This window comes from Nerophis lumbriciformis, linkage group LG10 (assembly GCF_033978685.3).
Source record: "Nerophis lumbriciformis linkage group LG10, RoL_Nlum_v2.1, whole genome shotgun sequence".
NCBI lineage: Eukaryota > Metazoa > Chordata > Actinopteri > Syngnathiformes > Syngnathidae > Nerophis > Nerophis lumbriciformis.
In genome coordinates, this window is record NC_084557.2 from 35,190,692 (window position 1) to 35,209,600 (window position 18,909).

Consider the following 18,909-nt stretch of genomic DNA (forward strand, 5'->3'; position numbering starts at 1 on the left):
TAATAACTTGAAGTAAATAGTGAAGATTAAAAAAACAATTACAAACTAAACCAATTATTAACTAAAAGTGTCGACTTTTTTCTATTAAAATTGGGAACAGTTTCTCATATTCTTTCTGTTTCTGTAATATTGCAATATTTTCTTGTAAAATTATTACTTTTGTATGTAAAATTATTAATTTTTACTGGAAAATGGTGACATTTGTCATATAAAATTCTAAATGTTATCACAATGTTACCACTTTTTTTGTTGTTCTTGTAAAATAGTGACATTTTTTGAGTAAAATGATGACTTATGTCATAATTTTGCCAAGTAAAATTTTTCTAATTGACCGTGTGTCGGTTTTAAAAGTGCTCCGCCTCTGGCCAACATATGCAATAACAAGTCTGTGTAAGAAATTGAATTGTGCCCTTTTGGGCCAAAATTTATAAAAATAAATAAATAAATATGTATATAGAGACATACTGTAATAACTTGAAGTAAATAATGAAGATTAAAAACCAATTACAATAATAATTACAATAATTCCAAATTTCAATAATTACAGTAAAATAGTGCAATTTTTTGAGTAAAATGATGACTTGTCATAATTTTGCCAAATACAATTCTGATTATTGTTATAACATTTCCAAAATGTTAGAGTTTTCCTAAAAAATGTTGACTTTTGTCGAGTAAAATTGCGACTGTTATTTAGTAAAATTCCAACTGTGTTTGAATATTTAATTACGTAGTTATTTGGCGTAGCACTAGATCAGGGATGTCAAACGTACAACCCCCGGGCCGGATCAGGCCCGCGAACAGGTTTTCCCCAGCCCGCAGGATGAGTTTGCAAAGTATAAAAATGAGCCGAAAGTTTTGAACAAAAAAAACTGCTGTTCTAAATGTGTCCACTAGATGTCACAATAGCTTTTTATCTTTGTAGATGATGCTACATATGTAACAAAAAAATAAAACACATGATGTTAGTACATCAGTCAAGGAAAATGAGCAAACTACATAAATAACATAATGTAATTTGATTTTGATATTATTTTTTTGTCTTGATGGATTGAAAATTAACATGTGAACATTAACACATAATTTATCCAGAAAGTATAAATAATGACAAATAAAGATAGAACACTATTAACCGCAACATGTGAGTGTAAAAAAAACAAAAACATTATGATTTGTACATTTTCAGAATGTGCTTGTTCTATTTTTAAACAAAGAAAACAATCTGAAGTTGTCTTTATTTTGAAGTTATCGTGCCGTGATTTTACCAGTCCGGCCCACTTGGGAGTAGATTTTTCTCCATGTGGCCCCTGATGTAAAAGGAGTTTGACACCCCTGCTCTAGATGGAGCCTGCCCACTATTAGTGCCAGAGTCTTGTATAAATAAACTATGGCCAACTGGCCTTCAGGCGACCTCCTCAATGATTGGTCAAAAGGCACTCAGGTGACAGGGCGCCATGACTGCTACTAACTTTGAGCTGATGCTATGTGTTTGCTTCCTTGTTAGATTACAGCGTTGTGTGCGAGGTAAACACACGACACAACATCAGTGTGTTGTTCCGTAGAGAATGCAAATAAGCTTATATAAATAACAGAATAATATTTATAAATGAAAGAGATTGTTGGACAAAAACAGACTATCTTTGAATCTCAGTAAAACTAAAATAATGCAATTTGGTAACAGTGTAAGAGAAAGTCAAACACAAATACAAACAGACGGAGTAGATATTGACAGGCTAAGACAGACCTGGGCAAAATACGCATGCGCCCCGTTAAGATTTTCAATCCAGCAACATTCTACATCATTTTTTTAGACCTTTAACATCAAAGCTGTCACCGCCATTATGATGTGCAGTGCTGTTTTTACAAACCCCGTTTCCATATGAGTTGGGAAATTGTGTTAGATGTAAATATAAACGGAATACAATGATTTGCAAATCATTTTCAACCCATATTCAGTTGAATATGCTACAAGACAACATATTTGATGTTCAAACTGATAAACTTTTTTTTTTTGCAAATAATCATTAACTTTAGAATTTGATGTCAGCAACACGTGACAAAGAAGTTGGGAAAGGTGGCAATAAATACTGATAAAGTTGAGGAATGCTCATCAAACACTTATTTGGAACATCCCACAGGTGTGCAGGCAAATTGGGAACAGGTGGGTGCCATGATTGGGTATAAAAGTAGATTCCATGAAATGCTCAGTCATTCACAAACAAGGATGGGGCGAGGGTCACCACTTTGTCAACAAATGCGTGAGCAAATTGTTGAACAGTTTAAGAAAAACCTTTCTCAAGCAGCTATTGCAAGGAATTTAGGGATTTCACCATCTACGGTCCGTAATATCATCAAAGGGTTAAGAGAATCTGGAGAAATCACTGCACGTAAGCAGCTAAGCCTGTGACCTTCGATCCCTCAGGCTGTACTGCATCAACAAGCGACATCAGTGTGTAAAGGATATCATCACATGGGCTCAGGAACACTTCAGAAACCCACTGTCAGTAACTACAGTTGATCGCTACTTCTGTAAGTGCAAGTTAAAACTCTCCTATGGAAGGTGAAAACCATTTATCAACAACACCCAGAAGCGCCGTCGGCTTCGCTGGGCCTGAGCTCATCTAAGTATTCTGTGGTCTGACGAGTCCACATTTCAAATTGTTTTTGGAATCTGTGGACATCGTGTCCTCCGGACCAAAGAGGAAAAGAACCATCCGGATTGTTCTAGGCGCAAAGTTGAAAAGCCAGCATCTGTGATGGTATGGGGGTGTATTAGTGCCCAAGACATGGGTAACTTACACATCTGTGAAGACGCCATTAATGCTAAAAGGTACATACAGGTTTTGGAGCAACATATGTTGCCATCCAAGCAACGTTACCATGGACGCCCCTGCTTATTTCAGCAAGACAATGCCAAGCCACGTGTTACATCAACGTGGCTTCATAGTAAAAGAGTGCGGGTACTAGACTGGCCTGCCTGTAGTCCAGACCTGTCTCCCATTGAAAATGTGTGGCGCATTATGAAGCCTAAAATACCACAACGGAGACCCCCGGACTGTTGAACAACTTAAGCTGTACATCAAGCAAGAATGGGAAATAATTCCACCTGAGAAGCTTAAAAAATGTGTCTCCTCAATTCCCAAATGTTTACTGAGTGTTGTTAAAAGGAAAGGCCATGTAACACAGTGGTGAACATGCCCTTTCCCAACTACTTTGGCATGTGTTGCAGCCATGAAATTCTAAGTTAATTATTATTTGCAAAAAAAATAAAATAAAGTTTATGGGTTTGAACATCAAATATGTTGTCTTTGTAGTGCATTCAAGTGAATATGGGTTGAAAAGGATTTGCAAATCATTGTATTCCGTTTATATTTACATCTAACACAATTTCCCAACTCATATGGAAACAGGGTTTGTAAATGACCGTAATTCCTGAACTATAGAAAGTATTTCAATGGTTGAAATCTGCGCTTTTGGGTGTTATATGGGTTATTACGGTAATGTACGTCACAGCAGCTCAGACCAGGAACAAAGCAGAGTGGGTGGGATTTGTTTTCAGAGCACCAACCCGAAACGCATTTGTATCAGAAACAGATGCGCAAGCAGATTTTTACATGATAATATATCATATTGTCGGTGTTTATTACACTTTGCATTCATATTTTACTGTTTGTTACATTTTTCGCTTGGTCTGAGAAGTAAAAGAGGAGCGACGTTCATATGTTGTTAATATTCAGTGTTTTAGGTTCATAGTTAATATTGTAAATAGATAGATAGATAGACAGATAGTACTTTATTGATTTCCTCAGGAAATTCCAGCAGCATTATACAGAGTTGAGATGTAATTTAAAAAGTGAATAAATCCCACTTTCTTTATTTTAATTCACATTTTAGGTGTCCCATTCAGTAAAAAACAGTAAAATTCTATTATGTTTTTTTGAAGTGGTCTGTCTCAACATATTTAGAACTCTATCGGACGTTGTGACTTTTGGTATTAGTGTTCCTGAAAAAAAGGGATCCAAACACACATACTGTACAGCAGATTTTTACAGATAAATGTGTATATATTCATATCATTCATACACACATACACATTGACCCCCAGACACATTTTCTTCTCTCAATCTGGCCCCCGAGTCTAAATATTTGCCCAGCTCTGGGGTAAGAGAAACACAGTTTTGGGTGTAATAATAAATGATTAATTGAACGGGAATCCTCTTTTAAAAATATACAACACAATGGCAAGAAATATGTCAATAATGAATAAAGCTAAATATGTTATGGACCAAAAATCACTCGATATTCTCTACTGCTTGCTAGTGTTGTAATATATGAAGTGTTGTGTAGAAATATGGGGAAATAACTACAAAAATACACTTATTCACTTAGCATATAACAAAAAAGAAAGAGCCGTTAGAATAATACATAATGTTGGCTATTGAAAACATTTGAACCCTTTGTTTATTGAATCAGGATTATTGAAAATCTAAAACCCGGTGCATTTGCAAATAGTTAATATTATGTACAAAACCCAAAACCAGTGAAGTTGGCACGTTGTGTAATTCGTAAATAAAAACAGAACACAATGATTTGCAACTTATATTTAATTGAATAGACTGCAAAGACAAGATATTTAATGGTCGAACTGAGAAACTACATTTTTTTTTGCAAATAATCATTAACTTAGAATTTAATGGCAGCAACACATTGCAAAAAAGTTGGCACATGGGGCATTTTTACCACTGTGTTACATGGCCTTTCCTTTTAACAACACTCAGTAAATGTTTGGGAACTGAGGAGACCAATTTTTGAAGCTTTGCTCTGGGTATAAAAGCAGACATGCTCAGTCATTCACAAACAAGGATGGGGCGAGGGTCACCACTTTGTCAACAAATGCGTGAGAAAATTGTCCAACAGTTTAAGAACAACATTTCTCAACCAGCTATTGTAAGGAATTTAGGGATTTCACCATCTACGGTCCGTAATATCATTAAAAGGTTCCGAGAATCTGGAGAAATCACTGCACGTAAGCAATGATATTACGAACCTTTGATCCCTCAAGCGGTACTGCATCAAAAAGCAACATCAGTGTGTAAAGGATATCACCACATGGTATCAGGAACATTTCAGAAAACCACTGTCAGTAACTACAGTTGGTCGCTACATCTGTAAGTGCAAGATAAAACTCTACTATGCGAAGCCAAAGCCATTTATCAACAACACCCAGAAATGCTGCCGGCTTCGCTGGGCCCGAGATCATCTAAGATGGACTGATGCAAAGTGGAAAAGTGTTCTGTGGTCTGACGAGTCCACATTTCAAATTGTTTTTGGAAACTGTGGACGTCGTGTCCTACGGAACAAAGAGGAAAAGAACCATCCGGATTGTTCTAGGCGAAAAGTTCAAAAGCCAGGATCTGTGATGGTATGGGGGTGTATTAGTGCCCAAAGCATGGGTAACTTACACATCTGTGAAGGCACCATTAATGCTGAAAGGTACATACCGTATTTTCCGCACCATAAGCCGCCCTGGGTTATAAGCCGCGCCTTCAATGAACGGCATATTTCAAAACTTTGTCCACCTATAAGCCGCCCCGTGTTATAAGCCGCATCTAACTGCGCTAAAGGGAATGTCAAAAAAACAGTCAGATAGGTCAGTCAAACTTTAATAATATATTAAAAACCAGCGTGATGTGGGCGCGCATGGAGTCGTATATCAACATGGACGGAGCTGCGTGAAAAAAGCCACCCGGCCTCTTCGCGTAAACTTCCCTTAACCACTCGCTCATCTTTTCTTCATCCATCCATCCCTTCGAGTTAGCTTTTATGATGACGCCGGCTGGAAAAGTCTCTTTTGGCAAGGTCTTCCTTTTGAATATCACCATGGGTGGAAGTTTCTGGCCATTAGCATGGCAAGCTAGAACCACAGTGAAGGATGACTTCTCATTCCCTGTGGTGCGAATATTCACCGTACGTGCTCCCGTTGTATCCACAGTGCGGTTCACAGGAATATCAAAAGTCAGTGGAACCTCGTCCATGTTGATAATGTTCTATGGCCGGATCTTTTTTTCAGCTATCTTGTTTTTACAATATGCACGAAAAGTAGCCAGCTTTTCTTGAAAGTCTTTAGGCAGTTGCTGTGAAATAGTAGTCCGTGTGCGGATGGAGAGATTGCGTCTTTTCATGAACCGGAAACCTGTCGCTTAGTAGGAGCCATTTTGTGGTCTTTACAGATGTAAACACACAAAGGAAATGAAACGTAATATCCGCGCCCTTCTTCTTCTTCTACGGGGGCGGGTGGTTGCTTACAGTAGAAGAAGAAGCGCTTCCTCTTCTATGGGGGCGGGTGCTTACCTTGGCGGTTGCTTGCCGTAGAAGAAGAAGCGCTTCCGCTTCTACGGGGAAAAAAGATGGCGGCTGTTTACCGTAGTTGCGAGACCTAAACTTTATGAAAATGAATCTTAATATTAATCCATATATAAAGCGCACCGGGTTATAAGCCGCACTGTCAGCTTTTGAGTAAATTTGTGGTTTTTAGGTGCGGCTAATAGTGCGGAAAATACGGTACAAGTTTTGGAGCAACATGTGTTGCCATCCAAGCAACATCTTTTTCATGGACGCCCCTGCTTATTTCAGCAAGGCCAAGCCACATTCTGCACGTGTTACAACAGCGTGGCTTTGTAGTAAAAGAGTGCGGGTACTAGACTGGCCTGCCTGTAATCCAGACCTGTCTCCCATTGAAAATGTGTGGCGCATTATGAAGCCTAAAATACCACAACGGAGACCCCCGGACTGTTGAACAACTTAAGCTGTACATCAAGCAAGAATGGGAAAGAATTCCACCTGAAGAGCTTCAAAAAATTGGTCTCTTCAGTACCTAAAGGTTTACTGAGTGTTGTTAAAAGGAAAGGCCATGTAACACAGTGGTAAAAATGCCTTTGTGCCAACTTTTTTGCAATGTGTTGCTGCCATTAAATTCAAAGTAATGATAATTTGCATAGAAAAACATAAGTTTCTCAGTTCAAACATCAAATATCTTGTCTTTGCAGTCTATTCAATTGAATATAAGTTGTAAAGGATTTGCAAATCATTGTATCAATTGTAGCTGAGATAGGCTCCACCGCCCCCCGCGACCTCAAAGGGAATAAGCGGTAGAAATGGATGGATGGATGGATGTATTCTGTTTTTATTTACCATTTACACAACGTGCCAACTTCACTGGTTTTGGGTTTTGTAGATTATGTTATAAATAGCAAAGGTTAATTGGAATACATTGTAAATAGAATATTAAAGTGTGAAAATTACCATTGTTCATGGTGTACCTAATGAAGTGAACAGTGAGTGTATTAGTGCACCAGAGCTGAATGTTTCATTACCAGATTTACACTCTCAAATTATTAAGGATTATAAAATGGTTGTGGTTTTACTGCACAATTAACTTGTAATTATGAGGTGAAGGTATATTAGAAAAGCTTCAAAGAAAAAAACATATTACCAAAGTACAATGTATGTGGTTACGCTGGTATGTCACATGATGTAATTACTAGGGGTGTAACGGTACGTGTATTTGTATTGAACCGTTTCGGTACGGTGGGTTCGGTTCGGTTCGGAGGTGTACCGAACGAGTTTCCACACGGACATATTAAGCTAAGCTAAAGTCTTAACAAGCTGCTCCGCTTCCTTCTGCCTGTCTCTGTCAGTACTCTACAGCACCCAGCATTGTCCCACCCACACAACCATCTGATTGGTTTCATACAGAGCGGTAACAGCCAATCAGCAGTGAGTATTCAGAGCGCATGTAGTCAGTGCTTAGCGTTTAGCAGGTAAGCACCAGGCAGCGGACTCTCCCCAAATTATAATAAAACCTCCCAGTCAACTACCAGTAACATCACTATGAGCCCGTTGACCTTCTAGAAACAAACTGCAGCTCAGCTTGCTCGCAGTCCTGGCTTGAGGTGAAGGCTAATTCGCTTTTAGCATAACATATACTCATTTTGCGGTGTGTGTGTTACAGACAGCAAAGCCCTGTCTGTCTGTTATTTCACTTTACCTTTTTCTGTGTTGATTGAGCTGTGTTGAAGCAGCAAAAAAGGACATTATGTTAAATGAAGAGTTTCCGTCTCTGATAGTTGATATAATAATGTAACTGCATCATAAAGCCTACATGAACTCCATGGTGTTCATGGATGAATAGTCTCTCCTATTGCTATTGTACTATTTTTTTCAGCTATAGTTACATTAATCATTAGTAATGCAGCAGCCTAGTTTTGAATGGCAGGGTCCCTGCTGTTACATGTTGATAAAAATATAACATTTAGATATTAAAAATTAACTACAGGCTTCCCAAATGCTGTAATAAATTAAAGGCCTACTGAAACCCACTACTACCGACCACGCAGTCTGATAGTTTATATATCAATGATGAAATATTAACATTGCATCACATGCCAATACGGCCGGGTTAGTTTACTAAAGTGCAATTTTAAATTTTACGCGAAATATCCTGCTGAAAACGTCTCGGTATGATGACGTCAGCGCGTGACGTCACGGATTGTGGAGGACATTTTGGGACAGCATGGTGGCCAGCTATTAAGTCGTCTGTTTTCATCGCAAAATTCCACAGTATTCTGGACATCTGTGTTGGTGAATCTTTTGCAATTTGTTCAATGAACAATGGAGACCGCAAAGAAGAAAGCTGTAGGTGGGAAGCGGTGCATTGCGGCCAACTGCAGCAACACAAACACAGCCGGTGTTTCATTGTTTACATTCCCGGAAGATGACAGTCAAGCTTTACCATTGGCCTGTGGAGAACTGGGACAACAGAGACTCTTACCAGGAGGACTTTGAGTTGGATGCGCAGACGCGCTACCGTGAGTACGCATGCAGCTGCGGCTTCCAAACATTTGATCGCTTGCTCGTACGTGCGTGCCGCTATGTGCATGTCACGTACGTAACTTTGGGGAAATATATGTGCTGTATGAACTTTGGGGAGGTGAACGGTACTTTGGGCTGTGGGATTGAGTGTGTTGTGCAGGTGTTTTGAGTTGTATTGGCGGGTTATATGGACGGGAGGGGGGAGGTGTTTGTTATGCGGGATTCATTTGTGGCATATTAAATATAAGCCTGGTTGTGTTGTGGCTAATAGAGTATATATATGTCTTGTGTTTATTTACTGTTTTAGTCATTCCCAGCTGAATATCAGTTTCCACCCGCCTCTCACAGCATCTTGCTGAATCGCTCCCACTGCCCTCTAGTCCTTCACTCTCACTTTCCTCATCCACAAATCTTTCATCCTCGCTCAAATTAATGGGGAAATCGTCGCTTTCTCGGTCCGAATCACTCTCGCTGCTGGTGGCCATGATTGTAAACAATGTGCGGATGTGAGGAGCTCCACAACCTGTGACATCACGCGCATATCGTCTGCTACTTCCGGTACAGGCGAGGCTTTTTTATCAGCGACCTAAAGTTGCGAACTTTATCGTCGATGTTCTCTACTAAATCCTTTCAGCAAAAATATGGCAATATCGCGAAATGATCAAGTATGACACATAGAATGGACCTCATATCCCCGTTTAAATAAGAAAATCGCATTTCAGTAGGCCTTTAAGCATGATGAGTTGACTTGAAACTGTTTAATGTTGCACTTTTTATACGTAGAAGAAAAGTTTTGTCATTTTATTTAATCTGAGCAACAATTTGAGGCAGTTTAATGTGGATTAGCATGGGCAGAATTATTATAGTGTTCCCAATGTTAAAAGGATAAAGCCATTGTTTACAAATTTGGTAAATAAATAACCCAAAAATGTATATTTTGTTGTTTTCTTACTGTACCGAAAATGAACCGAACCGTGACCTCTAAACCGAGGTACGTACCGAACCGAAATTTTTGTGTACCGTTACACCCCTAATAATTACACAGTAAACTTGCACTGAATAGAACATAGTTAAATAAAAGTAATGCTTGTGTAGACTTATCAATAGAATAATCAATTACTCGGTTCATTATATTTCATTTGAATCCCTTTGTATATTTCAGTATATTTTGCTATTTATTTCCTCTTTTACATGTGAGAAAGTGATGTATTGAAAAGAGCAGTATGTTGGCCATGACAACAAGCATAATATGAAGTGAATATTTTGAAAAGTAGACATTTCTTAGGCTTGAGGGGCCTCGCCATGTGCTCGTGTGAGGGTGGGACTTGAGGCAACTTGACACAGGTGGTCCACACGTGTGGCATTTCCCAACTTGAGCGCTGGCATGCATGTGTTTGCAGAGCTGCAGGACGCGGTGGAGGAAATCCTACCTGCACTGAGAGAGCAGGGGGTCAGCGTGTACTTCCTGTCGGAGACGCGACACGTCGATGGAGTCCAAGTTTTGACAGATAAAATTTCCAAGGCCTCAGACCAGCCTTTGTCCAAGGACCTGCGAGCCAACGTGAAGATCAGGAGCACTGCTCTTTACATCTACACGTCAGGAACCACAGGTAAGGACCTCCAATAATCTCATCAGACAAGACTGCTATTATTCATATCTCTCATGACAGTCATTATTAGTTTGTGGTATTTGGTTTTATTTTTGCTTTTATTTCCTGTTTGTTTCCTTCTTGCCAGTACTTCTGTCCGTGATTGTGCAGTCAGAACACACCTGTTCCTGGTTGCCAATCAGGATGCTTTTTACGCCAGCCCTGTTTTCTGAACTCGGCTGGATCATTGTGCTTTATACTTCCTTGTAACATTGTTTTTGTTTTTTTCCATTCAACACATTTTCACCTGATCTTGATCTGCTGTTTCTGCATCATCCTGGGGTGCAGATCAACAACACCCGCAGCGAAACGTAACAATCTGCATGTCATTCAATGACATAAAGAGCTCCTTTTAGTGACAAAAACAAAGCTTGGTTCATGCTCGAAGGAGGATTTTTCACTATCTGGCAACCCTGATGTGTTAGAAGCAACATCGGTGACTATAGCATCTGTGCTGGGAGGACAGAGAGTTGTTTGAATACTACAACAGATTGATTGCTGATCATTGAAATTCAATGTGTGTATATATATATATATATATATATATATATATATATATATATATATATATATATATATATATATATGTATGTGTGGGAAAAAAAATCACAAGACTATTTCATCTCTACAGGCCTGTTTCATGAGGGGGGGTACCCTCAATTTTTTTTCCCACACATACATATATTGCGCTCTACTACGGTATCGAGCACTATTTTTTGGATAACCTTATTAAGACATATATATATATATATATATATATATATACACACACAGTACAGACCAAAAGTTTGGACACACCTTCTCATTCAATGCGTTTTCTTTATTTTCATGACTATTTACATTGTAGATTGTCACTGAAGGCATCAAAACTATGACACCTGAGAAGTGAAAACCATTTCAGGTGACTACCTCTTGAACCTCATCGAGAGAATGCCAAGAGTGTGCAAAGCAGTAATCTGAGCAAAAGGTGGCTATTTTGAAGAAACTGGAATATAAAACATGTTTTGCAGTTATTTCACCTTTTTTTGTTAATTACATAACTCCACATGTGTTCATCCATAGTTTTGATGCCTTCAGTGACAATCTACAATGTAAAAAATCATGAAAAAAAATTAAACGCATTGAATGAGGTGTGTCCAAACTTTTGGCCTGTACTATATATATGTATATTCATATTTATGCATATATATATATATATATATATATATATATATATATATATATATATACATGTGTAAATATGTATATATGACATATTGTCATATATATACACACACATATATATATATATATATATATATATATATAATTTCATGTAAAAAATCATAAAAAAAAAAAAGAAAACGCACTGAATGAGGTGTGTCCAAACTTTTGTGTGTATATATATATATATATGTGTATATATATATATATATATATATATATATATATATATATATATATATATATATATATATATATACACATATACATGTGTAAATATGTATATATGACATATTGTCATATATATACACACATATATATATATATATATATATATATATATATATATATATATATATATACACATATACATGTGTAAATATGTATATATGACATATTGTCATATATATACACACATATATATATATATATATATATATATATATATATATATATATATATATATATATATATATATATATACATATATATAATATATAATTTCATGTAAAAAATCATGAAAAAAAAAGAAAACGCATTGAATGAGGTGTGTCCAAACTTTTGGCCTGTACTATATATATGTATATTTATATTTATGCATATATATATATATATACAAATATGTGTAAATATGTATATATGACATATTGTCATATATATACACACATATATATGTATATATATATATATATATATATATATATATATATATATATATATATATATATATATATATATATATATATATAAATTGACTTATTGTTATATATACATACATATGTATATATACAGGTAAAAGCCAGTAAATTAGAATATTTTGAAAAACTTGATTTATTTCAGTAATTGCATTCAAAAGGTGTAACTTGTACATTATATTTATTCATTGCACACAGACTGATGCATTCAAATGTTTCTTTCATTTAATTTTGATGATTTGAAGTGGCAACAAATGAAAATCCAAAATTCCGTGTGTCACAAAATTAGAATATTGTGTAAGGGTTCAATTTTGAAGACACCTGGTGCCACAAACTAATCAGCTGATTAACTCAAAACACCTGCAAAGGGCTTTAAATGGTTTCTCAGTCCAGTTCTGAAGCCTACACAAACATGGGGAAGACTTCAGATTTGACAGCTGTCCAAAAGGCAACCATCGACACATTGCACAAGGAGGGAAAGACACAAAAGGTTATTGCTGAAGAGGCTGGCTGTTCTCAGAGCTCTGTGTCCAAACACATTAATGGAGAGGCAAAGGGAAGGAAAAACTGTGGTCAGAAAAAGTGTACAAGCGATAGGGATCACCGCGCCCTGGTCAAGATTGTGAAAAAAAAACCATTCAAAAATGTGGGGGAGATTCAGAAGGAGTGGACAGCTGCTGGAGTCAGTGCTTCAAGGTCCACCACCAAGAGACGCTTGAAAGACATGGGTTTCAACTGCCGCATACCTCGTGTCAAGCCACTGTTGACCAAGAAACAGCGCGCAAAGCCTCTCACCTGGGCTAAGAAAAAAAAGAGCTGGACTGCTGCTGAGTGGTCCAAAGTCATGTTTTCTGACGAAAGCAAATTTTGCATTTCCTTTGGAAATCGAGGTCCCAGAGTCTGGAGGAAGACAGGAGAGGCACAGGATCCACGTTGCCTGAAGTCTAGTGTAAAGTTTCCACCATCAGTGATGGTTTGGGGTGCCATGTCATCTGCTGGTGTCGGTCCACTCTGTTTCCTGAGATCCAGGGTCAACGCAGCCGTCTTACCAGCAAGTTTTAGAGCACTTCATGCTTCCTGCTGCTGACCTGCTCTATGGAGATGGAGATTTCAAGTTCCAACAGGACTTGGCGCCTGCACACAGCGCAAAATCTACCCGTGCCTGGTTTACGGACCATGGTATTTCTGTTCTAAATTGGCCCGCCAACTCCCCTGACCTTAGCCCCATAGAAAATCTGTGGGGTATTGTGAAAAGGAAGATGCAGAATGCCAGACCCAAAAACGCAGAAGAGTTGAAGGCCACTATCAGAGCAACCTGGGCTCTCATAACACCTGAGCAGTGCCAGAAACTCATCGACTCCATGCCACGCCGCATTAACGCAGTAATTGAGGCAAAAGGAGCTCCAACCAAGTATTGAGTATTGTACATGCTCATATTTTTCATTTTCATACTTTTCAGTTGGCCAACATTTCTAAAAATCCCTTTTTTGTATTAGCCTTAAGTAATATTCTAATTTTGTGACACACGGAATTTTGGATTTTCATTTGTTGCCACTTCAAATCATCAAAATTAAATGAAAGAAACATTTGAATGCATCAGTCTGTGTGCAATGAATAAATATAATGTACAAGTTACACCTTTTGAATGCAATTACTGAAATAAATCAAGTTTTTCAAAATATTCTAATTTACTGGCTTTTACCTGTATACACACACACATATATATATATATATATATATATATATATATATATATATATATATATATATATATACACACATATATATGTATGTATATATATATATATATATATATATATACAGTGCTCAACAAAAAAAATCTCCTGACGATTGAGGGTACCCCCCCTCATGAAACAGGCCTGTAGAGATGAAATAGTCTTGTGATTTTTCCCCCCACACATACATATATATATATATATATATATATATACACACATATATATATGTATATGTATATATATATGTGTATATATATATACATATATATATATATATATATATATATATGTGTGTGTATATATATATATGTGTATACATATATATGTGGGGGGGGGCGGTTATGGTATTTTTTTAAATATATTTTTTTTGTCATAAAAAAATACAAACATGCATGCTTACGGACTGTATCCCTGCAGACTGTATTGATATATATTGATATATAATGTAGGAATCAGAATATTAATAACAGAAAGAAACAACCCTTTTGTGTGAATGGGGGAGGAAGGTTTTTTGGGTTGGTGCACTAATTGTAAGTGTATCTTGTGTTGATTTAATAAAAATAAAAAAATAAAATAAAATATTTTTTTAATTTCTTGTGCGGCCCGGTACTAATCGATCAACGGACCGTTACCGGGCCACGGCCCGGTGGTTGGGGACCACTGATGTAGACCACAAGGAAGTGTTTTACATGTAGAAAAATAAATAAATAAATACTATGACCCCTTTATAATCCGGTGCGCCTAATATATGAAAAAAGATCAACAATAGACCATTCATCGTCAGTGCGCCTTATAATCCGGTGCGCCCTATGGTCTGGAAAATACGGTATTAGCTAGTAGCTCGCTAGTGGTTGGAGGAGCAGTGTGAGAAAGGCGAAAAGTAGTTCCTCTGTGTTAACTCTTACAATAACAATGTTGCTATGTCTTGGTTATACCGCAGGTCAAGGTGCTTTATTGACTGAAGATTGTACTGACATGAAAGTTTGATGGTTAAAGCAACATTTCAAAGTCGTGTAAAGACATTCTTCTTCTGTCCTTCAAAGGTTTGCCCAAAGCGGCGGTGGTCACCCATGAGCGCATGTGGGCGGCATCCTTCATCCAAGCAACGTGCGGCATCACCAGTGATGATGTCATCTACATCAACCTGCCTCTCTACCACAGCTCGGGCTTTCTCATCGGACTAGCGGGTGCCATCCAGAGAGGTAGCGACCATGTTGTCAAATCGGGATGAGGCCTTTTTTTTTTTTTTTTTTTTTTTTTTTTTTTTTTTTATTATAAAAAGAAGTGATGTCGGCCGCAGGTATAACGGTGGTTTTGAAGAGAAAGTTCTCTGCCTCTCAGTTCTGGGATGACTGCAGGGAGCACAACGTGACAGTGATGCAGTACATCGGAGAAACCATGCGCTACCTCTGCAACTCGCCACAGGTCAGCGTCTTTGTCGCCTGCTGAGGAAGATGGCACTAATTGTCCGTCTCCTGTAGAAGGACGACGACAGGGACCACAAAGTGAGGATCGCCATCGGCAACGGCGTCCGCAAAGACGTCTGGTCCGAGTTTCTGCGGCGCTTCGGCGACATTAAAGTGAAGGAGCTGTATGCCGCCACCGAGGGGAACATCGGATTCATTAACTACACTTCCAAAGTCGGCGCTGTGGGGAGGATGAACGTTTTACACAGCGTATGTAAAATCTTATTTATTCAAAAATATATTTTCTTTTAAGAATCAATGTACAAAACCCAAAACCAGTGAAGTTGGCACGTTGTGTAATTCGTAAATAAAAACAGAATACAATGATTTGCAAATCCTTTTCAACTTATATTCAATTGAATAGACTGCAAAGACAAGATACTTAATGTTCAAACTGAGAACCTTCATTTTTTTTTGCAAATAATCATTAACTTAGAATTTAATGGCAGCAACACGTTGCAAAAAAGTTGGTAGAGGGGCATTTTTACCACTGTGTTACATGGCCTTTCCTCTTAACAACACCCAGTAAACGTTTGGGAACTGAGGAGACACATTTTTTAAGCTTCTCAGGTGGAATTCTTTCCCATTCTTGCTTGATGTACAGCTTAAGTTGTTCAACAGTCCGGGGGTCTCCGTTGTGGTGTTTTAGGCTTCATAATGCGCCACACATTTTCAATGGGAGACAGGTCTGGACTGCAGGCAGTCTAGTCTAGTACCTGCACTTTTTTACTATGAAGCCACGCTGTTGTAACACATGGCTTGGCATTGTCTTGCTGAAATAAGCAGGGGCGTCCATGATAACGTTGCTTGGATGGCAACATATGTTGCTACAAAACCTGTATGTACCTTTCAGCATTAATGGCGCCTTCACAGATGTGTAAGTTACCCATGCCTTGGGCACTAATACACCCCCATACCATCACAGATGCTGGCTTTTCAACTTTGCACCATACCAATCCAGATGGTTCTTTCCTTTGATCCAGAGGACACAACATCCACAGTTTCCAAAAACAATTTGAAATGTGGACTCGTCAGGCCACAGAACACTTTTACACTTTGCATCAATCCATCTTATTTGCATCAATCCATCTTAGATGAGCTCAGGCCCAGCGAAGCCGGCTGCGTTTCTGGGTGTTGTTTGACAAATGGCTTTGGCTTTGCATAGTAGAGTTTTAACTTGCACTTACAGATGTAGCGACAAGCTGTAGTTTCTGACGGTGGTTTTCTGAAGTGTTCCTGAGCCCATGTGGTGATATCCTTTACACACTGATGTCGGGTTTTTGATGCAGTACCACCTGAGGGATCCAAGGTCACGGGCATTCAATGGTACATGCAGTGATTTCTCCAGATTCTCTGAACCTTTTAATGATATTACAGACTGCAGATGGTGAAATCCCTAAATTCCTTGCGTTGAGAAATGTTGTTTTTAAACTGTTCAACAATTTGCTCACGCATTTGTTGACAAAGTGGTGACCCTCTCCCCATCCTTGTTTGTGAATGACTGAGCATGACTGAGCACCGCCTGAGGGATCGAAGGTCACAGGCATTCAATGTTGGTTTTCAGCCTTGCTGTTTACGTGCAGTGATTTCTCCAGATTCTCTGAACCTTTTGATGATATTACGGACCATAGATGGTGAAATCCCTAAATTCCTTGCAGTAGCTGGTTGAGAAATGTTGTTTTTAAACAATTTGCTCAGGCATTTGTTCATAAAGTGGTGACCCTCGCCCCATCCTTGTTTGTGAATGATTGAGCATTTCATGAAAGCTGCTTTTATACCCAATCATGGCACCCACCTGTTCCCAATTAGCCTGTTCACCTGTGGGATGTTCCAAATAAGTGTTTGATGAGCATTCCTCAACTTTCTCAGTCTTATTTGCCACTTGTGCCAGCTTTTTTGAAACATGTTGCAGGCATCAAATTCCAAATTACGTAATATTTGCAAAAACTAAAGTTGTCCAGTTCGAACGTTAAATATCTTGTCTTTGCAGTCTATTCAATTGAATATAAGTTGAAAAGGATTTGCAAATCATTATATTCTGTTTTTATTTACCATTTACACAACGTGCCAACTTCACTGCTTTTGGGTTTTGTATAAAAATAAAATCTTTAGGCCATTTTCGCACTCACTCACTGCACGTATACGTCAGAAACCAAGAGGAGCTTTAGTAACTTGTTATGAAAAAGTTTTAGCATTTTTAATACCAAATAATAAGTTGCGAAAATCCGTTTGAATCGAGATTTGTTTTAAGATCCACATTCTTAGTTTTCACTAGTGATAACGTTCCTAAAGGTCAGATAAGGCTGTCATAAAGTTAACACAGCGGTTAACCTTTTTGAAATCGGGGCCCAACTTTTCCACTACAGACGGGCTCGAAGCCCACTTAAATATTAACACTGAATTAGTAATCTTACTCTTGATTTTAATCGTATTAAATAAATATATCTAACCTACTTACAGTTTAACAACCTTGTCAAATAATATGAAAGCATGTGTTAATCGCAAAGATTATTATGACCTAAACTTTAGGTCATAAAGTTAGAAAAATATGTACTAACCAAATTCACTGCATGAGAAGGAACTCATAAATAACTGACAAATAATTCATTTACATTCATTTATGTTGTGCTAAAATGAAAAACTAAACTAATAAACTGTCAATAAAAATAAAGTGCATATGAAACTACAGCTTCACCACTTTTGCGCATAAAAAACTTCTCTATTACATTAGTTCCAGACTTCGGTATATATATATGTATGTATATATATATATATATATATATATATATATATATATATATATATACTGTATGTATGTATATGTGTACCAGTGACGTGCAGTCACTAGAGGCAGGTGAGGCAGGGCCTCACCTGCCATCATGGAAAGAAAAAAAAAGTAAAAAAAAAAAAAAAAAAAATGTAATTGTTATATGTATCCAGTGATTATACTATAAAGTTATTTTCCATTTAACTTCACCAGTTTTAGATTATTTTTATTCAAAATCGCTGAATTTTCACATTTGCCGTTCAAATACTGAGAAGAGACGGTGCGGTGATCAGCAGCCAGTTGAGGCACGTCACTCAGTTGTGCCTCACCATGGATTGCGCACTCGGCTAACTGCTGGCCTGCTGTGCAGTGAGACCGTATTGCTATATGAATTACATTATACATTTCCATAGTTTAGTTAGCTAAGGTATATAAAGTACAGTGTATTTTGTCAACAACTGTATGTGTGTAAAGTATTTCTTGTGCTGAGCGATCATAAAACGGCTGCAAAAGACGCACTGG

General features: G+C 37.7%; 1 protein-coding gene across 3 annotated transcripts in view; it reads left to right on the forward strand.

Annotated features, from left to right (window-relative positions):
• LOC133612381 (long-chain fatty acid transport protein 2) overlaps positions 1 to 18,909 on the forward strand; it is a 58,702-nt gene that overhangs the window by 29,582 nt on the left and 10,211 nt on the right. For 2 of the 3 annotated variants that reach the window (XM_061969754.2, XM_061969753.2), the window contains exons 3-6: positions 10,269 to 10,478; positions 15,198 to 15,356; positions 15,455 to 15,579; positions 15,636 to 15,830. In XM_061969754.2, coding sequence (XP_061825738.1) covers positions 10,269 to 10,478; positions 15,198 to 15,356; positions 15,455 to 15,579; positions 15,636 to 15,830 — 689 coding nt within the window. The remainder of the gene's footprint in view (positions 1 to 10,268; positions 10,479 to 15,197; positions 15,357 to 15,454; positions 15,580 to 15,635; positions 15,831 to 18,909) is intronic. The other variant, XM_061969755.2, reaches the window with a different exon arrangement.